Source organism: Salvia splendens, chromosome 15 (genome assembly GCF_004379255.2).
Source record: "Salvia splendens isolate huo1 chromosome 15, SspV2, whole genome shotgun sequence".
NCBI lineage: Eukaryota > Viridiplantae > Streptophyta > Magnoliopsida > Lamiales > Lamiaceae > Salvia > Salvia splendens.
In genome coordinates this window covers 11,221,542-11,239,849 of record NC_056046.1, presented here as the reverse complement: position 1 = coordinate 11,239,849, position 18,308 = coordinate 11,221,542, and the positions used below count along the sequence as shown (strand labels likewise).

At 43.0% G+C, this 18,308-nt stretch overlaps 1 protein-coding gene across 1 annotated transcript; it reads left to right on the top strand.

Annotated features, from left to right (window-relative positions):
* The first annotated feature begins 14,713 nt into the window (after positions 1–14,713).
* On the top strand, positions 14,714–17,396 carry LOC121767372 (adagio protein 3-like). Its single transcript, XM_042163627.1, has 2 exons — positions 14,714–15,036; positions 15,662–17,396. Exons 1-2 carry the CDS (start codon positions 14,762–14,764, stop codon positions 17,265–17,267), a joined length of 1,881 nt encoding a protein of 626 aa, XP_042019561.1. The 5' UTR covers positions 14,714–14,761; the 3' UTR covers positions 17,268–17,396.
* Positions 17,397–18,308: the final 912 nt, after the last annotated feature.

Here is an 18,308-nt window from a genome sequence, read left to right as displayed (position 1 = left end):
CTTCATGAACTTCTCTGAGGATGTAGTCCGTCTCTTCTGGTCCTACGCACCGCAATAACGGCTGGAGGTAAGACTTTCTAAAGAGGACTCCTTCATGAAGTTCGTACCGAAGTGCTTGGCACGTGATCTTCCGAGCTTCTCTCTTATCCTCGGGCAATTGTCCTTGATCCAGATACTGCAAGATCGGCGTCATCCAGTTCGGCGAGCTGGATACTGAATGTACCTCGGCTTCATCAATGCTTCGATGCATTAATTCTTCCGCCTTTGAGCTCGGATCTGAGGCCAACTTACTTAAGGTATCTGCTCGGCTATTTTCCGCTCTGGGAACGCGGATTATCCGAAAATAGGAGAAACTTCGGCTGATGCTTTGCGCTTTGTCCAAATACTTCTTCATTCTCTCGTCACGAGCTTCACTTGTACCCAACATGTGATTTACTATGACTTGTGAATCACAATGGACTTTGAGAGATTTGACGAGCAGACTTTGCGCTAACTGGAGTCCGGCCAGGAGGGCTTCGTACTCGGCTTCATTATTAGTAGTGGGGAATAGGAACCGAAGTGAGTAGGTTACCTCGTGTCCGTCGGGAGCGACGAGTAAAATACCAGCTCCACTTCCCATCTTGTTTGAAGCTCCATCTACAAATCCGCTCCAGCAGTCTGGCGGCTCTACTTCGGATTCCAAGGGCTGTGCTAGTTCGGCATTGGCAGACTTTTTCTGTTCGGCAATGACAGGGATTGCTTGATCGAACTTGGCTTCTGTAAGAAAATCTGCCAAGGCTTGTCCCTTGATGGCTTTCCGAGGTAGGTACTCGATTGAGTGTTCTCCCAGCTCTATGGCCCATTTGGCGATTCTGCCTGATGCTTCTGGCTTGGTCAAAACTTGCCGAAGAGGCAGATCGGTTAAGACGCATACCTTGTGAGCATAGAAGTATGGCCGCAGTCTCCTTGCTGCATTTACTAACGCCAGAGCAATTTTTTCCAGAGGTTGATACCTTGTTTCTGGACCTCTTAATGCTCGGCTTGTAAAGTAGATGGGAAACTGCTTTAGGCCTTCTTCTCGTACAAGCACCGCGCTGATGGTTTGATCTGATGCCGCTAAGTATAAGAATATTACTTCGGCTTCGGTTGGAGCAGAGAGAATAGGAAGCTCGGCTAGATAACTTTTGAGCTCGTCAAAGGCCTTTTTCTGCTCGGCTCCCCACTCGAACTTTGGTGCCTTTTTCAACACCTTGAAGAACGGCAGTTGCTTTTCGGCTGCTTGGGAAAGGAATCGATTCAGTGCGGCTAGACATCCGGTTAGCCTTTGCACGTCATGTATGGACTTCGGCATTGCCATGTTCTGAACGACTTGAACTTTTGAGGGGTTTGCCTTGAGTCCGTCCTTTGAAACCCAACAACCCAGAAACTTTCCCGAATCTACCAAAAAGGTACACTTTTGGGGATTAAGTTTGAGGTTGGCTTTCTTGAGCACGTTGAGAGTGGACTTGAGGTTGAGCTCGTACTCCGAAGTGCTTTTGCTTTTGACGACTATATCGTCAACATACACTTCAACCTGCTTTCCGATTAGGTGCCGAAAAAGCTTGTCTACCATCCTTTGATAAGTTGCTCCGGCATTCTTTAAACCGAATGGCATCTTTTTATAAGCGAAAATGCCGAAATCGGTAATGAAAGCTGTTTTCGGAGCGTCGCTCTCATCCATCAATACTTGGTGATATCCTTTGTATAAATCAAGAAAACAGAAAATTTCGAAGCCGATCAAAGCTTCTACTTTTTTATCTATATTCGGAAGGGGATAGCAATCTTTAGGACAGTGCTTGTTTAGATCGGTGAAATCTATGCACATCCGCCATCCTCCTTCCTTTTTCTTGATCATGACAGGATTGGCCACCCACGAAGGATACTTCACTTCGAATAACACATCCGCCTTCAATAATTGACGGACTTCGTCATGGATGACTTGACTTCGTTCTGCCGCAAAGAGTCTTTGCTTCTGTTTTATCGGCCGGACCGAAGGATCAATATTTAACCGATGAGTGATTACCTCGGGGGGCACTCCGGTCATGTCCAACGGAGACCATGCAAAGACATCTTTATACTCCTTGAGGAGCTGGATGGTTTTTTCCCGAAGTAGGGGCGTTCCCGCGAAGCCGATCTTAACCGTTCTGGATGGATCGTCTTCGTACAGCTGAACTGTCATCGAGTTCGGCTCCGGTATGACTTCGGTCATCGCCTCTGACTCCGGCTGCTGTGATTGCTATGCTTGGTGGTGCCGATCTGACTGCTCGGCACTTTTAAGCGCAATTTGTAGACATTCCTTTGCTCTCTTTTGGTCACCTCGGATGGCCGCTATCCCTCCTTTAGTAGGGATCTTGATGGTGAGGTGATAAGTAGAGCAAACGGCCCGAACTGTGTTGAGCCAGTCTCTCCCCAGGATGATGTTGTACGGGGACCGAGCTTTCACCACAAAGAACTCGATCATCGTATTGGAGCTTGTAGGCGCTTTTCCCACCGTGATTGGAAGGCTGATAATACCTTCAGGGCGGGTGTCCTCCTGGGCGAAACTTTTCAGAGGAAGCGGAGCCGGACTGAGTCGAGCTGGATCCACTTCCATTTTATCGAAACATTCTTTAAAAAGAATGCTGACTGACGCTCCTGTATCCACAAATACTCTGTGGATCAGTTTGTTTGCCACTCCGGCTTGAATGACAATAGCGTCTTGGTGAGGAGAGATGGCTGGGACGGGATCGGCATCTGAAAATGTAATCACTTCGTCTTTCTTCAGCCTTTTATGTGTTGGCTCCTCTTGATTGGAACCTCTGCGTTCTGCTTTTAGGGACGACTTAGTCTTCCCGGCAGGGAGAGCATCAATAGTCAGGATTACTCCATCGTATTGCGGCTCGTCGTCGTCTTCGGGATCCTCATGCCTTTTCGGATCTTGAGGATTGCAGTTCGCACCTCTCTGTCTTTTGTTCTTTTTCGGCTGCTTGCTTTGGTATTTTTTTAATGTTCCTGTTTTCACAAGAACATCAATACCTGCAGCCAAATCTCGGCACTCCTCGGTATCGTGTCCGTGGGCTTGATGGAAGGAGCAATATTGATCCTGAGGTCGCCGCACGGCTGATTTCGTCATCCGCTTTGGTCTTTCGAACATATCGGAATGTAGTTCGAAAATTTCCGCTCTTGACTTGTTCAGCGGTACGAACTGAGCGGGCGGCTTCTCGGGGTTGAGACGTGGTCCCAATCTGCCTTGTACCGGTGCCCTTTGAATTCTTTCAAAAGGAGTTCGGCGAGGAAGCCTCTGATCGCTATGATCGGGCTTCTTTTCGTCTCCTCGGGATGAGCTGTCTAAAGACCGTTTTCGACGGTCTGCCTCATCCGCACGGGAAAACTGGTCCGCAATGTCCCACATTTCTTGAGCTGTTTGCGGACCGCACTCCACGAGCTTTCTGTAGAGAGCTCCGGGCAGGATTCCATTTTGGAATGCCGAAATGACAAGTAGATCATTGAGATTATCTACTTGTAGGCATTCCTTATGGAATCTCGTCAGGAAGTCGCTGATCTTTTCGTCGCGACCTTGACGTATAGAAAGCAGCTGAGCCGAAGTGATCCGGGCTTCTGCTTTCTGAAAGAACCTCCTGTGGAAAGCATCCATTAGATCTCGGTAGGATCTAATGCTGCCTTGAGGAAGGCTGTCGAACCACCTTCTGGCGTTCCCGATGAGCAGCTCGGGGAACAGCTTGCACATATGGACCTCATTGAGACCCTGGTTCGCCATATTATATTGATAGCGTCCCAAGAAGTCATGAGGATCCTCTAGCCCGTCATAAGTCATTGACGGTGTCCGGTAGTTCCGCGGCAAAGGAGTTCGGGTGATGTCGTCCGAGAACGGAGTCTTTAATGCTCCGTACATGGCGAACCCGACATCTCTTCGGTACGGAGGAGATGGAGTTCTCCTGTGGTTCCGGTACCGAGGAGGAACTGGAACATGTCGGGGTTGAGGATTCTTTCTCCTGGAAGACACGTCACTACTGCGGTAGTGACTTTCATGTCTGGATGAGGAGGGAGAATCCGCCGTTGTCTTCTCCGGCTGTTGGCTCTTCTGCAGGAAGGTTAAGAACTCCTCCTGCTTCTCGGCCAAGAACAGCTTGACAGCTTCATTTAAATCGGGCTGCTGGGAAGACTCGGTGCGATGACTCCTGGAGTGGCTTGTTCCTCCTTCGTGAGAACCGGAGGTAGATGTCTCCCGAGGCCGTTTTTCAGACCTGCGAGCTGGACTAGCTTCCTCACGGTGATCACGAACGGTATTACGGGTGGTATGTGATCTGGTATGCATTTTTTTGGGGTGGAAAAAGGGTAAAAAATTCGCTTTATCACAAATTTGGTTCTCTGATTCCCACAGACGGCGCCAGTGATGAATCCGCGAATTTTTGAGGGTGATGAATGCTCGTAAAAATAAAGGAAGATCAACACACAGAGATTTACGTGGTTCGATTTACTGAGGTAAATCTACGTCCACGGGAAGAAAAGAGGGCAGAGTTGTATTGCTTGATCTGTTTTCTACAGCTAACAATACAGACTTGCTATTTGCTATTTTCTCTCTAGAGAGCTTAACAGAAGTTAACAGAAGTTATTTATCTGACCTAGGTTCTATTTATACATTGAACCAAGATCGTGGCATGCAGCATTTATTAGGTAGTGGATGTCGTGGAGGTCGTGGCGACCTTGCATGGGTCCACTATCCTGTATGAGTTAATGACTGCTTGACACCACTAAATAGATCGTCGGTGTAGCGGAGGTGGAAATCTTGCATGAGTCCACTATTTCCTAGTTCGGTCGAAAACTGAGACCGGACTGTTGAATTATTGCCGAGCAGCTTTTGCCGATCTGAGAGTAGAGCTTGATGCCGACCAGAGAGCGGAGTTTGATTGGTTGGCTTTTACCGAGCTGTAGGCTGGGGCCGAACTCTGTGGTTGTGCCGAACTGAACTCTTGAGTCATGCCGGACTGATACTCTTTAGCCATGCCGAACTGATACTCTTTCTTGGGCTTTACTGCTGTTGGGCTTGTTTAGTATTTGTTTAGTACGTACTCCATCATGTATGTAGATGGAGGGAATGGAGCGGCGATGGAGGCCGGGGGAGGGAGATATTTTGATTTGGAGCTAAAAAAAATGGTGAATCTAATCAATTTCAACGACCCATTTAGATTCAGACGCCCTCATTTTCTTATTTTTCATGTTAATCACATTCGCAGATTATTATTTTTTTTTGCGATTTAAAACACATTTTTTAATTTTTACAACAATCGAGAAATTGAATTAACTGCATAATTGAAAAACTGTGGCGCCATCCACAAAAATTGCACTCCATATTTATTTGAACATTTTTTATAATTACTAAAGATAGCTAAATTATTTTCTTGAAAATAAAATATTCATTGAAGAAAAGGGCAACGACTATCCTTTTTGAGAGTTTTGTTCCAAAATCAAAATCACGAAACTGGGCACCGGCCGTGAAAGTAATCTTTCTGCTCTCAATAAAATCTATGGCTTCTCCGGAAATCTCTTTCTCTTAGACTGAAGGTAAGCTCTCTCAACCTCATCTTGATGTATTAAAATTGGATCTTTTTAAGAAATTTTCAGTTTAGGGATAGATTGAGACGTGAAATTGAGACACGCCTATACCGTTGGCGTGTCAATCAAAAACGCCAATACGAAAGGCGTGTTTAACTTGTACTATTCAAACACGCCAGTGGAGAAGGCGTTTTTATCAAAACACGTCACCCAGCTTGGCGTGTTTTAACAAATACTGTATTTCAATACAATACGACGACATATGGTTCTAAATTGTAAAACACCAATGCGGGTGGCGTCTTCACTAATAAACACGCCAATGTGGGTAGCGTTTTTTCCATATATGGAAGAGATAACAAAATGGGTGCATTTACATTATTTTAAACGTAAAGTACCCTATAAACCCGATTTTCTCATTACAGATGGCCCGAAGACAAAGGTGTATCATGTAAAGAACAAGGGCCAATAGTGAGTGTTAGTGAAGGAAAGAAGATGGATACTAGAGATGGCCAGAAGACAACGGTATCCAATAAAGAACAAGGGGTACAACTGTATCTAATAATTCAATAATATTATGTTGAAATCTTGTCTAGTAAGTAGATTATATGTTATCAAAATGGTCAACCGGTAGGACTTAGGAGCCTTCAATGTTAAGGCTGAATGAGTTGGTTAGATTCTCATTCACCCATATTTTGCATGCCAGTTGTTTTATTTATTTTTTACACTTTTCTTTCTTATCCTCTTATGACTTTATATTTTAATTTTTACTCTTTTTTAATATCAATCAACTTCTTTTCAATTTTCACATTTTAACCACTTGATTTTTATTTTCTGTACACTTCTTTTATAATGGAGTACATTTTTCTTTCTTACACTCATGTAGCTCTTTCATGGCTTCGTTTTCTTTAATTTTTATTTTTTATTGAAGAATATATATTTTAAAATCAAACTTTTCCTCGATGCTCATTTTATAATCATACATAAAATATGAAAATTATTTTTAACGTAAAACATCAGAAATAAATTATATAAAAATGGTAAGGATGCATTATGTCTTTTTTTTTAAGTAATTGAAGTTTTTGCCTCAAATAAGTCAAAAGATGATTTTTTTAATTAAAATAATACATTCTGCTAAATTTTTTGTTAATCCATTTTTATATATGATGAACTTTCTTAAACAAAAAATTAAAAACAAAGATTTTATTTAAAATCAAAATAAAGAGAAGAAAATTGATCTTTTAGATTTTAAAGTTCTATATTGTTGTAATAATTAAACGCATCCCCAAACTAAAAATCCTGGATCCGCCATCGCCCGAAGAAGTACAAGATTTAGGAGAAGATCAAACGAAGGCAATGACACGGGATTTTTCGGCTGCAACACCGGCTCGCCGTCGTCTCGTCTCGATGAGGCGAGTTGCGTTGCCAATGCTCTTAGGATTATCGTAAATCTTAATTGTGAGACGAATTTGAAGTAAATCTTAATCATGAGTTAGTATGGTAAGGAATATGAATCGTAGATAGTCAAACAAATATATATATATATATATATATATATATATATATATATATTGAAAAAATAAATTTGAAGTATCTAATGTACAAAGGTGAATAATCATCAGTGTCTTTCCATGTTACAATATCAAATAAACAAATTACAACTTACTACAGTATTTATCTTTTGCCCTAATCTAAACCATGTTCTATGGTCTATCTATTCCATGTTTTGACACGTGATTTCCAGTTAACCCAAAATTTGAAAATATTTTCATTTCATAAAGTGGTACTATATGGTTTCTCGCTCGAATAATTCGCATTGTTGATGAATTTTAATTTCATTATTTCAAATTTTCAATCTATTCTAAATTGATCGGTACACATTCGAAATTCACTCGAAAAGATATAGCTAGATAACTCCATCAACTATAGTCCCACAGTCCACAGACCATTTGCAATCTTAATAAAACAAAATGTATATTTATATGTTTTCAGAGTGTTATATATATACCCCTATATATAAGGACCACATTTATGCAAAAGTCCCATTGTAAGAAATATCCCAAAATCTCTTTCCAGAAACTAGCTATTCCATATTGATATAATTTCTTTCCTACTTGAGTAATTGTGCAAAATAACAATTGTATGCATGTTTTTGGTACACGTATATGAATTCAATCGTGTTGATACACAAACACAAAACAAGTGGACTGTGGTGGTAAAATTAAATCTTATTAGTATTATGGATTGAGACATGTGGTGGTAAAACCGCATATGCCTCAAATCTATTCAAATATTAAATATATTTTTGGTAAGCTAGTAGTATTTCAAAAAATATGTTTCTACCAAATATATTTTAAAAAAAAGACCACCTAAATAATCAATTAGGGTTATCACGATTAAAAAACAATTGATTAATGTTCGGTGAAACTATTAATCCTATCTGGATAATCAAGAGTGTTGGCAATTCTAATTTCGGATCGAAAACCGTTAGTTTCGATTCCGACTAGTTTTTTATAGTTATTTTTTTTATAGTAGTAACAATTAATTTTAAAATAAGTAAAAAAAAAATAAATCCGCAATTTATTAAATTCGTGTTTACACTCCAATAAAATATCTTGGGTGGTGACGTGGACGATCTCATGTTCTCAATGAGATATTTTTGATATTTTACACCCAAACACATGTGACAGTGACACGACACACAACAAATATCCCAACCTTCGTCCTCATTCATTCCATTTCCACCCACTTTCCATCTTCGGCCCCACAAAATTACTTCTTTACCCCTCTACACTCCACCTATTCACCAAATTAACCAATTCCCCGCCAGTTCGGTTATGCACTTTTTTTTAACTATAGTACTCCTATAAAAATGACTATTTTTGTTATTCATAATTGTACGATCAACTTAACTCAAATTTGCTAGCAGCAATGATGATAAAATAAAATTATCGAGGTGATATAATATGTTGCCGTTTTATTATTTCATTCATACTAATATTTGGACGTGACGATATTTTTTTCGAATCAAGTCAATAAAAATAAAATTATAAATTGATCACATTTGATGAGATGATTTGACCACTAAACAAGACTTTCCAACTTATGCTACAATAAGTCTTTCAACTCAAATAATCTCAGTAGTTCAACTGCACAAGTATTAAACAAATTCTCTTGATTAACAATGGAAATGATGATGAAATTAAACTAATAAAGCATTTATAGTAAAGGCATGCAAATCAGTTTTATTTTTAGGCAGCAATTCATTTTTTCTCTGTAACATTAACATTTTTTATTTCTGCATTTGTTTTTATGTCAAAATATAATCTATCTAAGAAAATTGATGTGAATTTATTTGTTATTAACACACCATTTTAACCAAACATCACAACACATTCTATTATCGTAATGGAATCAGGTGGTACCATATATTTTCCATAAATGTAATTATTGACATTTTTAATGCACTTTATGCTCCATAGTTTCACTATAATTTCCTACATTTTTCGTAACAAGCATGTGGTCTGTAATCAAACTCTTTGCACAAAAAATGAGCTCTTTCCAACCTCTACTAATAATAAGTGGTGAAAAAAAGTGGGCAAAATAATTTGAGGCCGGAGATAGAAAAAAGTATATACAAAATAAATTTAATAAATCTGCCGTAAAGTTGTTGTATTTACTAAGTATTAAACTAAGTAAGAAGATACAGAAGTAGTAGCTTAGAAGTAAATCAAAGCATCATAGTTGGGGGTGTGACATTACCAAAGTTTAGTTAGTTTTTTTTATTGAAATACCAATTCAAGCAAGTATCGCGCTCACATGTGATCACTATCACGTTTCAATTAATTATGCATATCCAACTATGATAATTAAACAACCATTTATTTCGGTTGTACTCCTATTTAATTAAGCAACCACCTACCAAGTCCTATGTTTCCCCACTAATTCTACTCTATCAAATGTATTTTATTTCTTTATTCAATATACATGAAAGTGTGATTGGACGGCACAACGACAAATGCAACGGCATCTCCAGTTGCTTTCGCCCAGCAATAGCCCAGTCACAAACTTCTCATGTCATATCATCAGGACAAGCAAATAGCCCAGCAATAGCCTAGCCACATCACCCCTAATTATATAAAACAAATAATTGACAATCACACAAAATACGGAATTAAATTTACGACACAGATACGGGAAAATCTAATTATTTTATTTAAATTTTTAAAAAAGTACATTTTAAAAAATTACATAATTAAAAAAAACTAACGCCGTGCAATCCTCCGCGCCCACAACTCTTCAATTAAATCCTTCTGGAGTCGAATATGAGCATCCGTTTGGCGCATGTCGGCATGTGCTTGGAGGAAGCCGGCTTCATCGTGCGGGACCCCATTTCGTACGTTGGGGGCGGGTATGTCGTGGCTTGGACCGGTTTCATTATCGTCGTTGGCCCAACTACTCAGTCGTACACCTTCATCTTCGACAATCATGTTGTGCATGATAATACATACGTACATTATATCAGCAATGCAGTCGATATGCCACAAACGCGTTGGACCCCTAATTGCCGCCAATCGAGACTGGAGCACACTAAATGCGCGCTCCACGTCCTTGCGCGCCGACTCCTGGCTTTCCGCAAAGTAGGCATTCCTCTCATCCGATGCGCATCTGATCGTCTTCACAAAGACGGACCACCTAGGGTATATCCCATCCACCAAGTAGTAGCCCATATCATGCTGGGTTCCGTTGGCGACAAAACTGATGGCCGGACAGACGCCTTGGCACTGCTCGTTGAAAAGGGGCGACGAGTTGAGGACGTTGAGGTCGTTGTTCGACCCGGCTATCCCAAAATACGCATGCCAAATCCATAGTCGGTAGTCAACAACGGCCTCCAGGATCATCGTGGGATTCTTTCCCTTGTAGCCGGTCGTGTAGAACCCCTTCCAGGCAGCGAGACAGTTCTTCCACTCCCAATGCATACAATCTATGATGCCTAACATACCCGAGAACCCATGCTTCTCCCCGTGCATCTGCATCAGATACTGACAGTCTTCGCGATTAGGGCTTAGAAGGTACTGATCACGGAAAATTTCAATCACGCCCTGACAGAAATACTTCATACATTCAAGGGCAGTCGACTCACCGATGTGGAGGTACTCGTCCCACATGTCTCCCGCGCCTCCGTAGGCCAACTGCCTGATTGCCGCAGTGCACTTTTGAATAGGTGTGTGGCCGGGTATGCCAGCCGTATCGTGCCTGAAGCGGAAATACAGATATCGCTGCTCCAAGGCGTTAACAATACGCATAAACAGGGTTCTGCTCATCCTAAAACGGCGCCTGAAATGGTTGTCGTTGAACCGCGGCTCCTGTGCGAAGTAGTCTGCGTATAGGCGCTGATGTGCAGCTACATGATCACGTTCAATCACTGTTCGGCGGTGGACAACTGGCCGTGGTTGAGGTACCGCCTGCTGCAAGGCCTTCTGCAGCAGCCGATCAATCTCACGGTTCGTATAGGCCTCTAACGCTTCGTTCATTCGACGATCGTACTCCTCATCATCCCCACCACTACTACCACCAACGTTGTTCATTTCCCGTTGTTGATCTTGAACAGAAATTAAGATAGAGAGTACTCGTTAAAACAAGTGGTGCGAATGAAAATGACATGCAAATCGCGTATATAGTGTTTCGAAATTTTTTTTAAAAAAAACATTAAATTCACTCGCCGATTGCTCGCCGGTCCTGAGCCTGCAATTGCGGCGAGCTCATCGGCTAGCGCTCGCGAATCGGTCAGAGCTCGCCGATTTTTTCACCGAAATAGCGCTCGCCGGTTCCAATGGTTCGGCGAGCGCCGGAAATCGGCTAGCCTGCCCGCTCGCCACCATTGGAGATGCTCTTACGGAGCAAACCTGAAATTACACGTAACATTGGTCGACTAATGCTAAGGCCATCCACAACGCTGTTCCTATACCGTTCCTAAACCGTTCCTTAAACTACTATTTGCGCTCCACTGTACTTTTTTACACCATTCCTTAACTAAGGAACGGAACCTGCAACCCTCCGTTTCTTATCTGTTCCTTAACCGTTCCTTAAATTACTATTCATTCAATTTCATTTCTTATTTTTATTTCCAACCCAATTCAATTAAAACAAACACACTTTATTAAATAAAATAAACTTACAACATAAAATTCGTAAAAAAACATAATTTAATAATTTCCTAAAAAATAAAAGTACACAATTTTAATAATTTATTCCGCCAAAGTTTGCCCAAATGTGCTCAATTAGATCCTGTTGGAGTTGGGTATGGGCGCTAGAGTCGCGTGTCCTTGCACGAATAGATAACCGTTCTTGTATAGACGGATGCGCTCCACTTCGAGGCGGACTACTTGCGGTTGAGCTTCCAGGGATTCAGGGTCGAACCAATTTCCCGCCTCGGGTCCTTCGTCTTGGACAATCATGTTGTGCAAGATTACGTACGAGAGCGTCGTTGGGGCGGCGCAGCTTCTTCCGCCTCCCATCGTTGATCTTCTTCAAGTGATTGTTCCAATATTTGACGCATTTGTTCAAAAGGATCCATTAGTTTGATTAAATTTGGGAGAAGAAAAATAGAGTTGATTTGAGATGAAAATTGGGGTGGAAATAGAGAGGATTTGAGAGGAATAGATGTGTGTTTGTGAGTGAAATTAGTATGAAATAGGAGTATTTATAGAGTAAATAAATTAAAAATAAATAAATAATAAATAAAAACGGATACAAATAAATGGTAACAATACCGTTGCAAAACCTTTTTTTTTATTAAATTTGATTTTTTTTAAAAAAATGAATTATTGCGTCATCGTGGCGAAACCCACTCGCGGGGCAGCGGGTGGGCGTCACGCGTCGAATGAGAGCCTGCCACGTCGCCTCGGCGCGTGGCGAAACGTGTCGTGCCGCGTGCCGCGGCAACGACACCCGAAATGGCATCGGCACCGAATGGCGGCTGCAACGCGTGCCGCCGCGGAACCGTTCCTCCGGAACGGCATAGGCACCGCAACAGCACAGCGGTGCGGGTGCTCTAAGACCATCCACAATAGGAATAGCCCAGCAATAGCCCAGCAATAGCCCAGCCACTGCCACATCAGCAGCACTAAAAATCCTCCTGCCACATCATCAAAACAAGCAAATAGCCCAGCAATAGCCTAGCCATAGCCCAGCCACATAATATCCACATCACTATTAACAAATATATACAAAATGAAATAATTAACAATCACACAATATGCGAAATTTAATTTACGACACAAAAACGAGAAAATTCACTAATATTAATAAAATTCAAAAAGTACATTAATTAAAAAAATTACATAATTAAAAAAAACTAACGGCGGTCAATCCTCCGTGCCCATAACTCTTCAATTAAATCCTTTTGGAGTCGAATATGAGCCGCCGTTTGGCGCATGTCGGCATGTGCTTGTAAGAGGCCGGCTTCATTGTTAGGTACCCCACTCCGTACGTTGGGGGCGGCCACGCCGTGGCTTGGACCGGCTTCATTTTCGTCGTTGACCCAATTGGTCAGTTCGCCACCTTCATCTTCGACAATCATGTTGTGCATGATAATACATGCGTACATGATGTCAGCAATGCATTGGACATCCCACATACGCGTTGGACCCTTAATTGCCCCCCATCGAGACTGGAGCACACCAAATGCGCGCTCCACGTCCTTGCGCGCCGACTCCTGCCGTGCCGCAAAGTAGGCCTTCTTCTCATCTCCTGGGCATCGGATCGTCTTCACAAAGACGGGCCACCTAGGGTATATCCCATCCGCCAAGTAGTAGCCCATATCATGTTGGCTGCCGTTGGCGACAAAACTGATGGCCGGACCGACGCCCTGACACTGCTCGTTGAAAAGTGGCGACGAGTTGAGGACGTTGAGGTCGTTGTTCGAACCAGCTATCCCAAAATACGCGTGCCAAATCCAAAGTCGGTAATCAGCTACGGCCTCCAGGATCATCGTGGGATTCTTTCCCTTGTAGCCGGACGTGTAGAACCCCTTCCAGGCTGTGGGACAGTTCTTCCACTCCCAATGCATACAATCAATGCTGCCTAACATACCCGGGAACCCATGCTGACTCCCGTGCATCCGCAACAGATCTTGGCAGTCTTCGGGGGTAGGCTTTCGCAGATACTGATCACCGAATACTTCTATCACTCCCAGACAGAAATTCTTCAGACATTGCAGGGCAGTCGTCTCACCGATGTGGAGATACTCGTCCCACATGTCTGCCGCGCCTCCGTAGGCCAACTGCCGGATTGCCGCAGTGCACTTTTGAATAGGTGTGTGGCCGGGTCTGCCAGACGCATCGTGTCTGAAGCGGAAATACAGATATCGAGACTCCAAAGCGTTGACAATACGCATAAACAGGTCCCTGGTCATCCTAAAACGACGCCTGAAAAGGTTGGCGGTGAACCGAGGCTCCTGTGCGAAGTAGTCTTCGTATAGGCGCTGATGTGCAGCTACGTGATCCCGATCAATCACACTGCAGGCGGTGGACCACGGGGGGAGGTCGAGGTATCGCCGGCTGCAAGGCACTTTCCATCCATTGGTTTATCGCGTTGGTCGTATAGGCGTCCAACGCCTCGGCCATACGACGTTCGTACTCCTCAGCATCCCCTCCGTTACCACCACTACTACCACTAGCGTTACTCATTTTGCGTTGTTGATCTTGAACAGAAATTAAGATAGAGAGAGTACTCGTTAAAACAAGTGGTGCGAATGAAAATGCCGAGCAAAGCGCGTATATATAGTGTTTCGGAAAAAAAAAAAAAAAATTTCGCGCTGGGCGGTGCGCTGGGCGATCCGGGAGCTGCAATAGCGCCGAACGGACCGCCCAGCCGACCGCCGAGCGCCACGCCACCGCCCAGCGCTGCGCGATTTCTCTCTCCACTCAGCCGCTGGGCGGCTGCAATAGACCGTCCAGCGAACCGCCCAGCGCTGGCGCTCGGCTGGGCGGTCGCTGGGCGCCTACTGTGGATGGTCTTAGATAACGTGACAATGCCACGTAAAATCCACCATCTTTATGGTGAAGACAGGCATTTTGGTAATTAAGCGACGAAAGAAGCCCAATCTGATAAGCCACCCGGAACATACATCTACATTGTTCTTCTCTGTAGGAAGCGACAGAAGAATACAATTTTAGTGAGAGAGAGAGAGATGAGAATGGATGATAGCGAAGAAGAGGAGGAACGCGACCGCATGTTTCGGAAGAGGCTCAAGTGCGGCGACGAGCCCGATTATATGGAGCAGGACGCCGGACCGGATTTATTTCCATATGCGGCTGCTGACCGACTGTTCTACTCGCCGGAGCTGTCGCCGACGTCGATCGTTGTGTCGGATGTGATGGAGCCGGACTTCCCGGTCATATATGTCAACAGAGTCTTCGAGTTCTCCACTGGATTTCGCGCCGACGAAGTCCTTGGTCGCAACTGGTAAATCAATTTTGTCTCTGTCTGTGTGTACTGTTCATGTATGTTGAGGTTTTTGATTTTAGGTTTTCATGCGTTGCTTTTCTGGAAATGGAACTATGCTGTTGAGAATTGAAAGTTTTGTTGCAGACGTGTCTCTTAATTTTGCCTCCTGGAATTAACTATTTTCCGTCTCTTTCCTTTTAGACTTAGTACATTTTTCGTTGGGATGAATTGCTGTGGTTCTCCTCTGATATTCCGTACACTTTCTCTGTTACTATTTAGGTTTCGTTAAATGGAATTCCTCAAAAATTAATAATGTCCTTATATTACACGGCTTGTTAGTGAAAACATATATGCGATTTCTACGGAGCTACGTCTCCTGAAATGACTGGTAATCACTCTTAGTTAATTAGTTCGATTCATTTTGTTATCAATTTTCTGATCTAGATCTGTTGCTTTCGAATTATGCGTAAAATGTGGGTTTGGTAACTTGAGCAAACTTGCGTATGTTACCATCGAGTAGTTTATAGTTGCTATCTTGGCATCTGTTCAGATTCAGAGATTATGAATAAACGTCATTTTTTCAAATTTTCTTTGTCATGGATGAATTAAGAATCTATACTGACATTGACATTGTCTTGACCAGCCGCTTCCTGCAATTTAGAGATCCACGCGCCAAGAGGCGGCACCCTTTGGTTGATCCAGTGGCTGTGGCAGAGATGAGAAGATGTCTTGAGGAAGGTATTGAATTTCACGGAGAGCTGCTTAACTTCAGGAAAGATGGTACTCCTTTAATCAACAGCCTAAGACTCATGCCAATTCACAGCGACGATGGTGTGGTCACACATGTTATAGGAATTCAGCTATTTACTGAAGCCAAGCTAGACTTAAATAATGTATCGTATCCTGTGTTCAAAGAAACATATCAGCAACAAAGCGACAAGTTAGTCGAACCCTTTCAAGTGGGCGCGGGTATGCTTCGCAGCAATCAACAAAAACAACAAGAAGTATGTGTGCTTCTGCAGCTGTCTGATGAAGTTATAGCTCAAAATATTCTGTCACGCTTGACACCAAGAGATGTTGCTTCAATTGGGTCTGTCTGCAGAAGAATCCGGCAGTTAACCAAGAATGAACATGTAAGGAAAATGGTATGTCAAAATGCATGGGGAGTAGATGTCACGGGCGCACTGGAGTTGATGACGAAGAAGTTAGGATGGGGACGTTTGGCCAGGGAACTTACGACTCTAGAAGCAATTTCTTGGAAGAAGTTCACCGTGGGAGGTGGAGTAGAGCCTTCTCGCTGCAATTTTAGTGCATGTGCTGTCGGAAATAGGTTGGTTTTGTTTGGGGGGGAGGGAGTAAATATGCAGCCAATGGATGATACATTTGTGCTGAACCTTGATGCCAGACATCCCGAATGGCGTAGGGTGAGTGTTAAGTCTTCTCCTCCAGGGCGTTGGGGCCATACACTCTCAAGCCTGAATGGTTCGTGGTTGGTAGTTTTTGGTGGTTGCGGAAGACAAGGATTGCTGAATGATGTATTTGTTCTCGACTTGGACGCTAAGCAGCCAGCATGGAAAGAAGTCGCTGGCGGAACTCCTCCACTGCCTAGATCTTGGCATAGTTCTTGTACACTAGAGGGTTCTAAATTGGTCGTCTCAGGTGGATGCACAGATGCAGGAGTACTTCTGAGCGACACGTTTCTGTTGGATCTAAACATGGAGAAGCCAACATGGAAGGAGATCCCGACTTCCTGGACCCCATCATCCAGATTAGGCCACTCACTATCGGTTTATGGACGGACAAAAATATTGATGTTTGGTGGCCTAGCAAAGACGGGGCACTTACAGTTGCGGTCAGGGAGTGCATACACCATCGATCTGGAGAAGGAGAAGCCAGAGTGGAGGCAGCTTGAATGTGGGACAGATGTTGGAGGACAGAACGCTGTGGTTCCACCTCCGAGACTTGATCATGTTGCTGTAACGATGCCCTGTGGACGGATCATAGTATTCGGCGGGTCGATAGCGGGCCTTCATTCTCCATCGCAGCTGTTTTTATTGGATCCATCTGAAGAAAAGCCGTCGTGGAGGACGCTAAACGTGCCTGGGAAGCCACCGAAGTTTGCTTGGGGGCACAGCACGTGCGTTGTTGGGGGAACCAGAGTTTTGGTCCTTGGAGGTCACAACGGTGAGGAATGGGTTCTGAATGAATTGCATGAATTGTGCTTAGCTACAAGGCAGGATTCTCCATGACCATGACTCAATTACTTCTTCATATTCTGTATTAGCTGAAATTGGTTGTGGTGTGTGTGTGTATATGTATTTATATGTATGCTATTGTTATTCATATTTTAGCCAGGCCCAGATTTGGTGGTTTTGTGAGTGGCGTGTATTCTTCTTCACCATCTTTAGGGTTCGTTTGTTACCCATGTTGGCCTAACATGGGTTAAGAAGATGTAATATCCAATAGCAGGTTTAGTGATGGAGTTAGTAATCTTTGCCCTATGTTTGTTTGGACAGACACATATCCCCACCTCCGTAAACACGGTGTTTGGTATGCATTTGCGAAACTAGAGATACACGTGTGCATTCCCGGTTTTATCCTCATTGTTTTTTCATAATGCCCATATTGCCCTCATCCCCCATTTTGGCGCTGAAATCCAATTATTCGTCAACGAACACCCGGGAACAAGGCGTTCGCGTCCTTGAAGCAGAGAATTGCGGGTGTGCTAATATATGACGGGAAGGTTCAAAACTCATCGGATGCATTTTATTAGTCGACTGCGACACACTAAATGGGATCTCTTCATCCGAATCAAGGTCTATCTTTTCTTCAACTGATCCCATCTCTAGAAACACTCAGCTGCAGAAACTGGTAAAACAAACTACAGATTTCAAACAAACATCAATTTGATTTGAGTTAAACCATTGGCAGATAACAATGAAACAGAAATTAGGGGAAAAACAAGCATTTGAGTAAACACCTAAAAATAGGCACATTTACACACAGATCAATCAACATCCTCTAAATCAGCCCACTTGAAAAAATCCAAAGCCAAAACAAGACAAACAAGTGTTAAAGATCGAAGCTTTCACCTTATTACTAAGTAGATTTCTGCTTTTTCTACTGATGCAAATGGATTTGAACTCAGAAACTGTCTCAACTGAAGCAAAGTATCCCAATTTTTTAGAAATTAAAGAAGGGCTATAGTCTTACTCAGAAATTATATATGTATGACAAAAGCAATCGATTTTGAAAATCTTCAGTAGAAAATTAGGCAGATATTTGAGATA

Coding starts and splice junctions, on each gene's coding strand:
- LOC121767372 (XM_042163627.1), top strand. CDS start 14,762: ATGAGAATGGATGATAGCGAAGAAGAGGAGGAACGCGACCGCATGTTT. Junction 15,037..15,661: donor GAAGTCCTTGGTCGCAACTG/GTAAATCAATTT, acceptor TGTCTTGACCAG/CCGCTTCCTGCAATTTAGAG.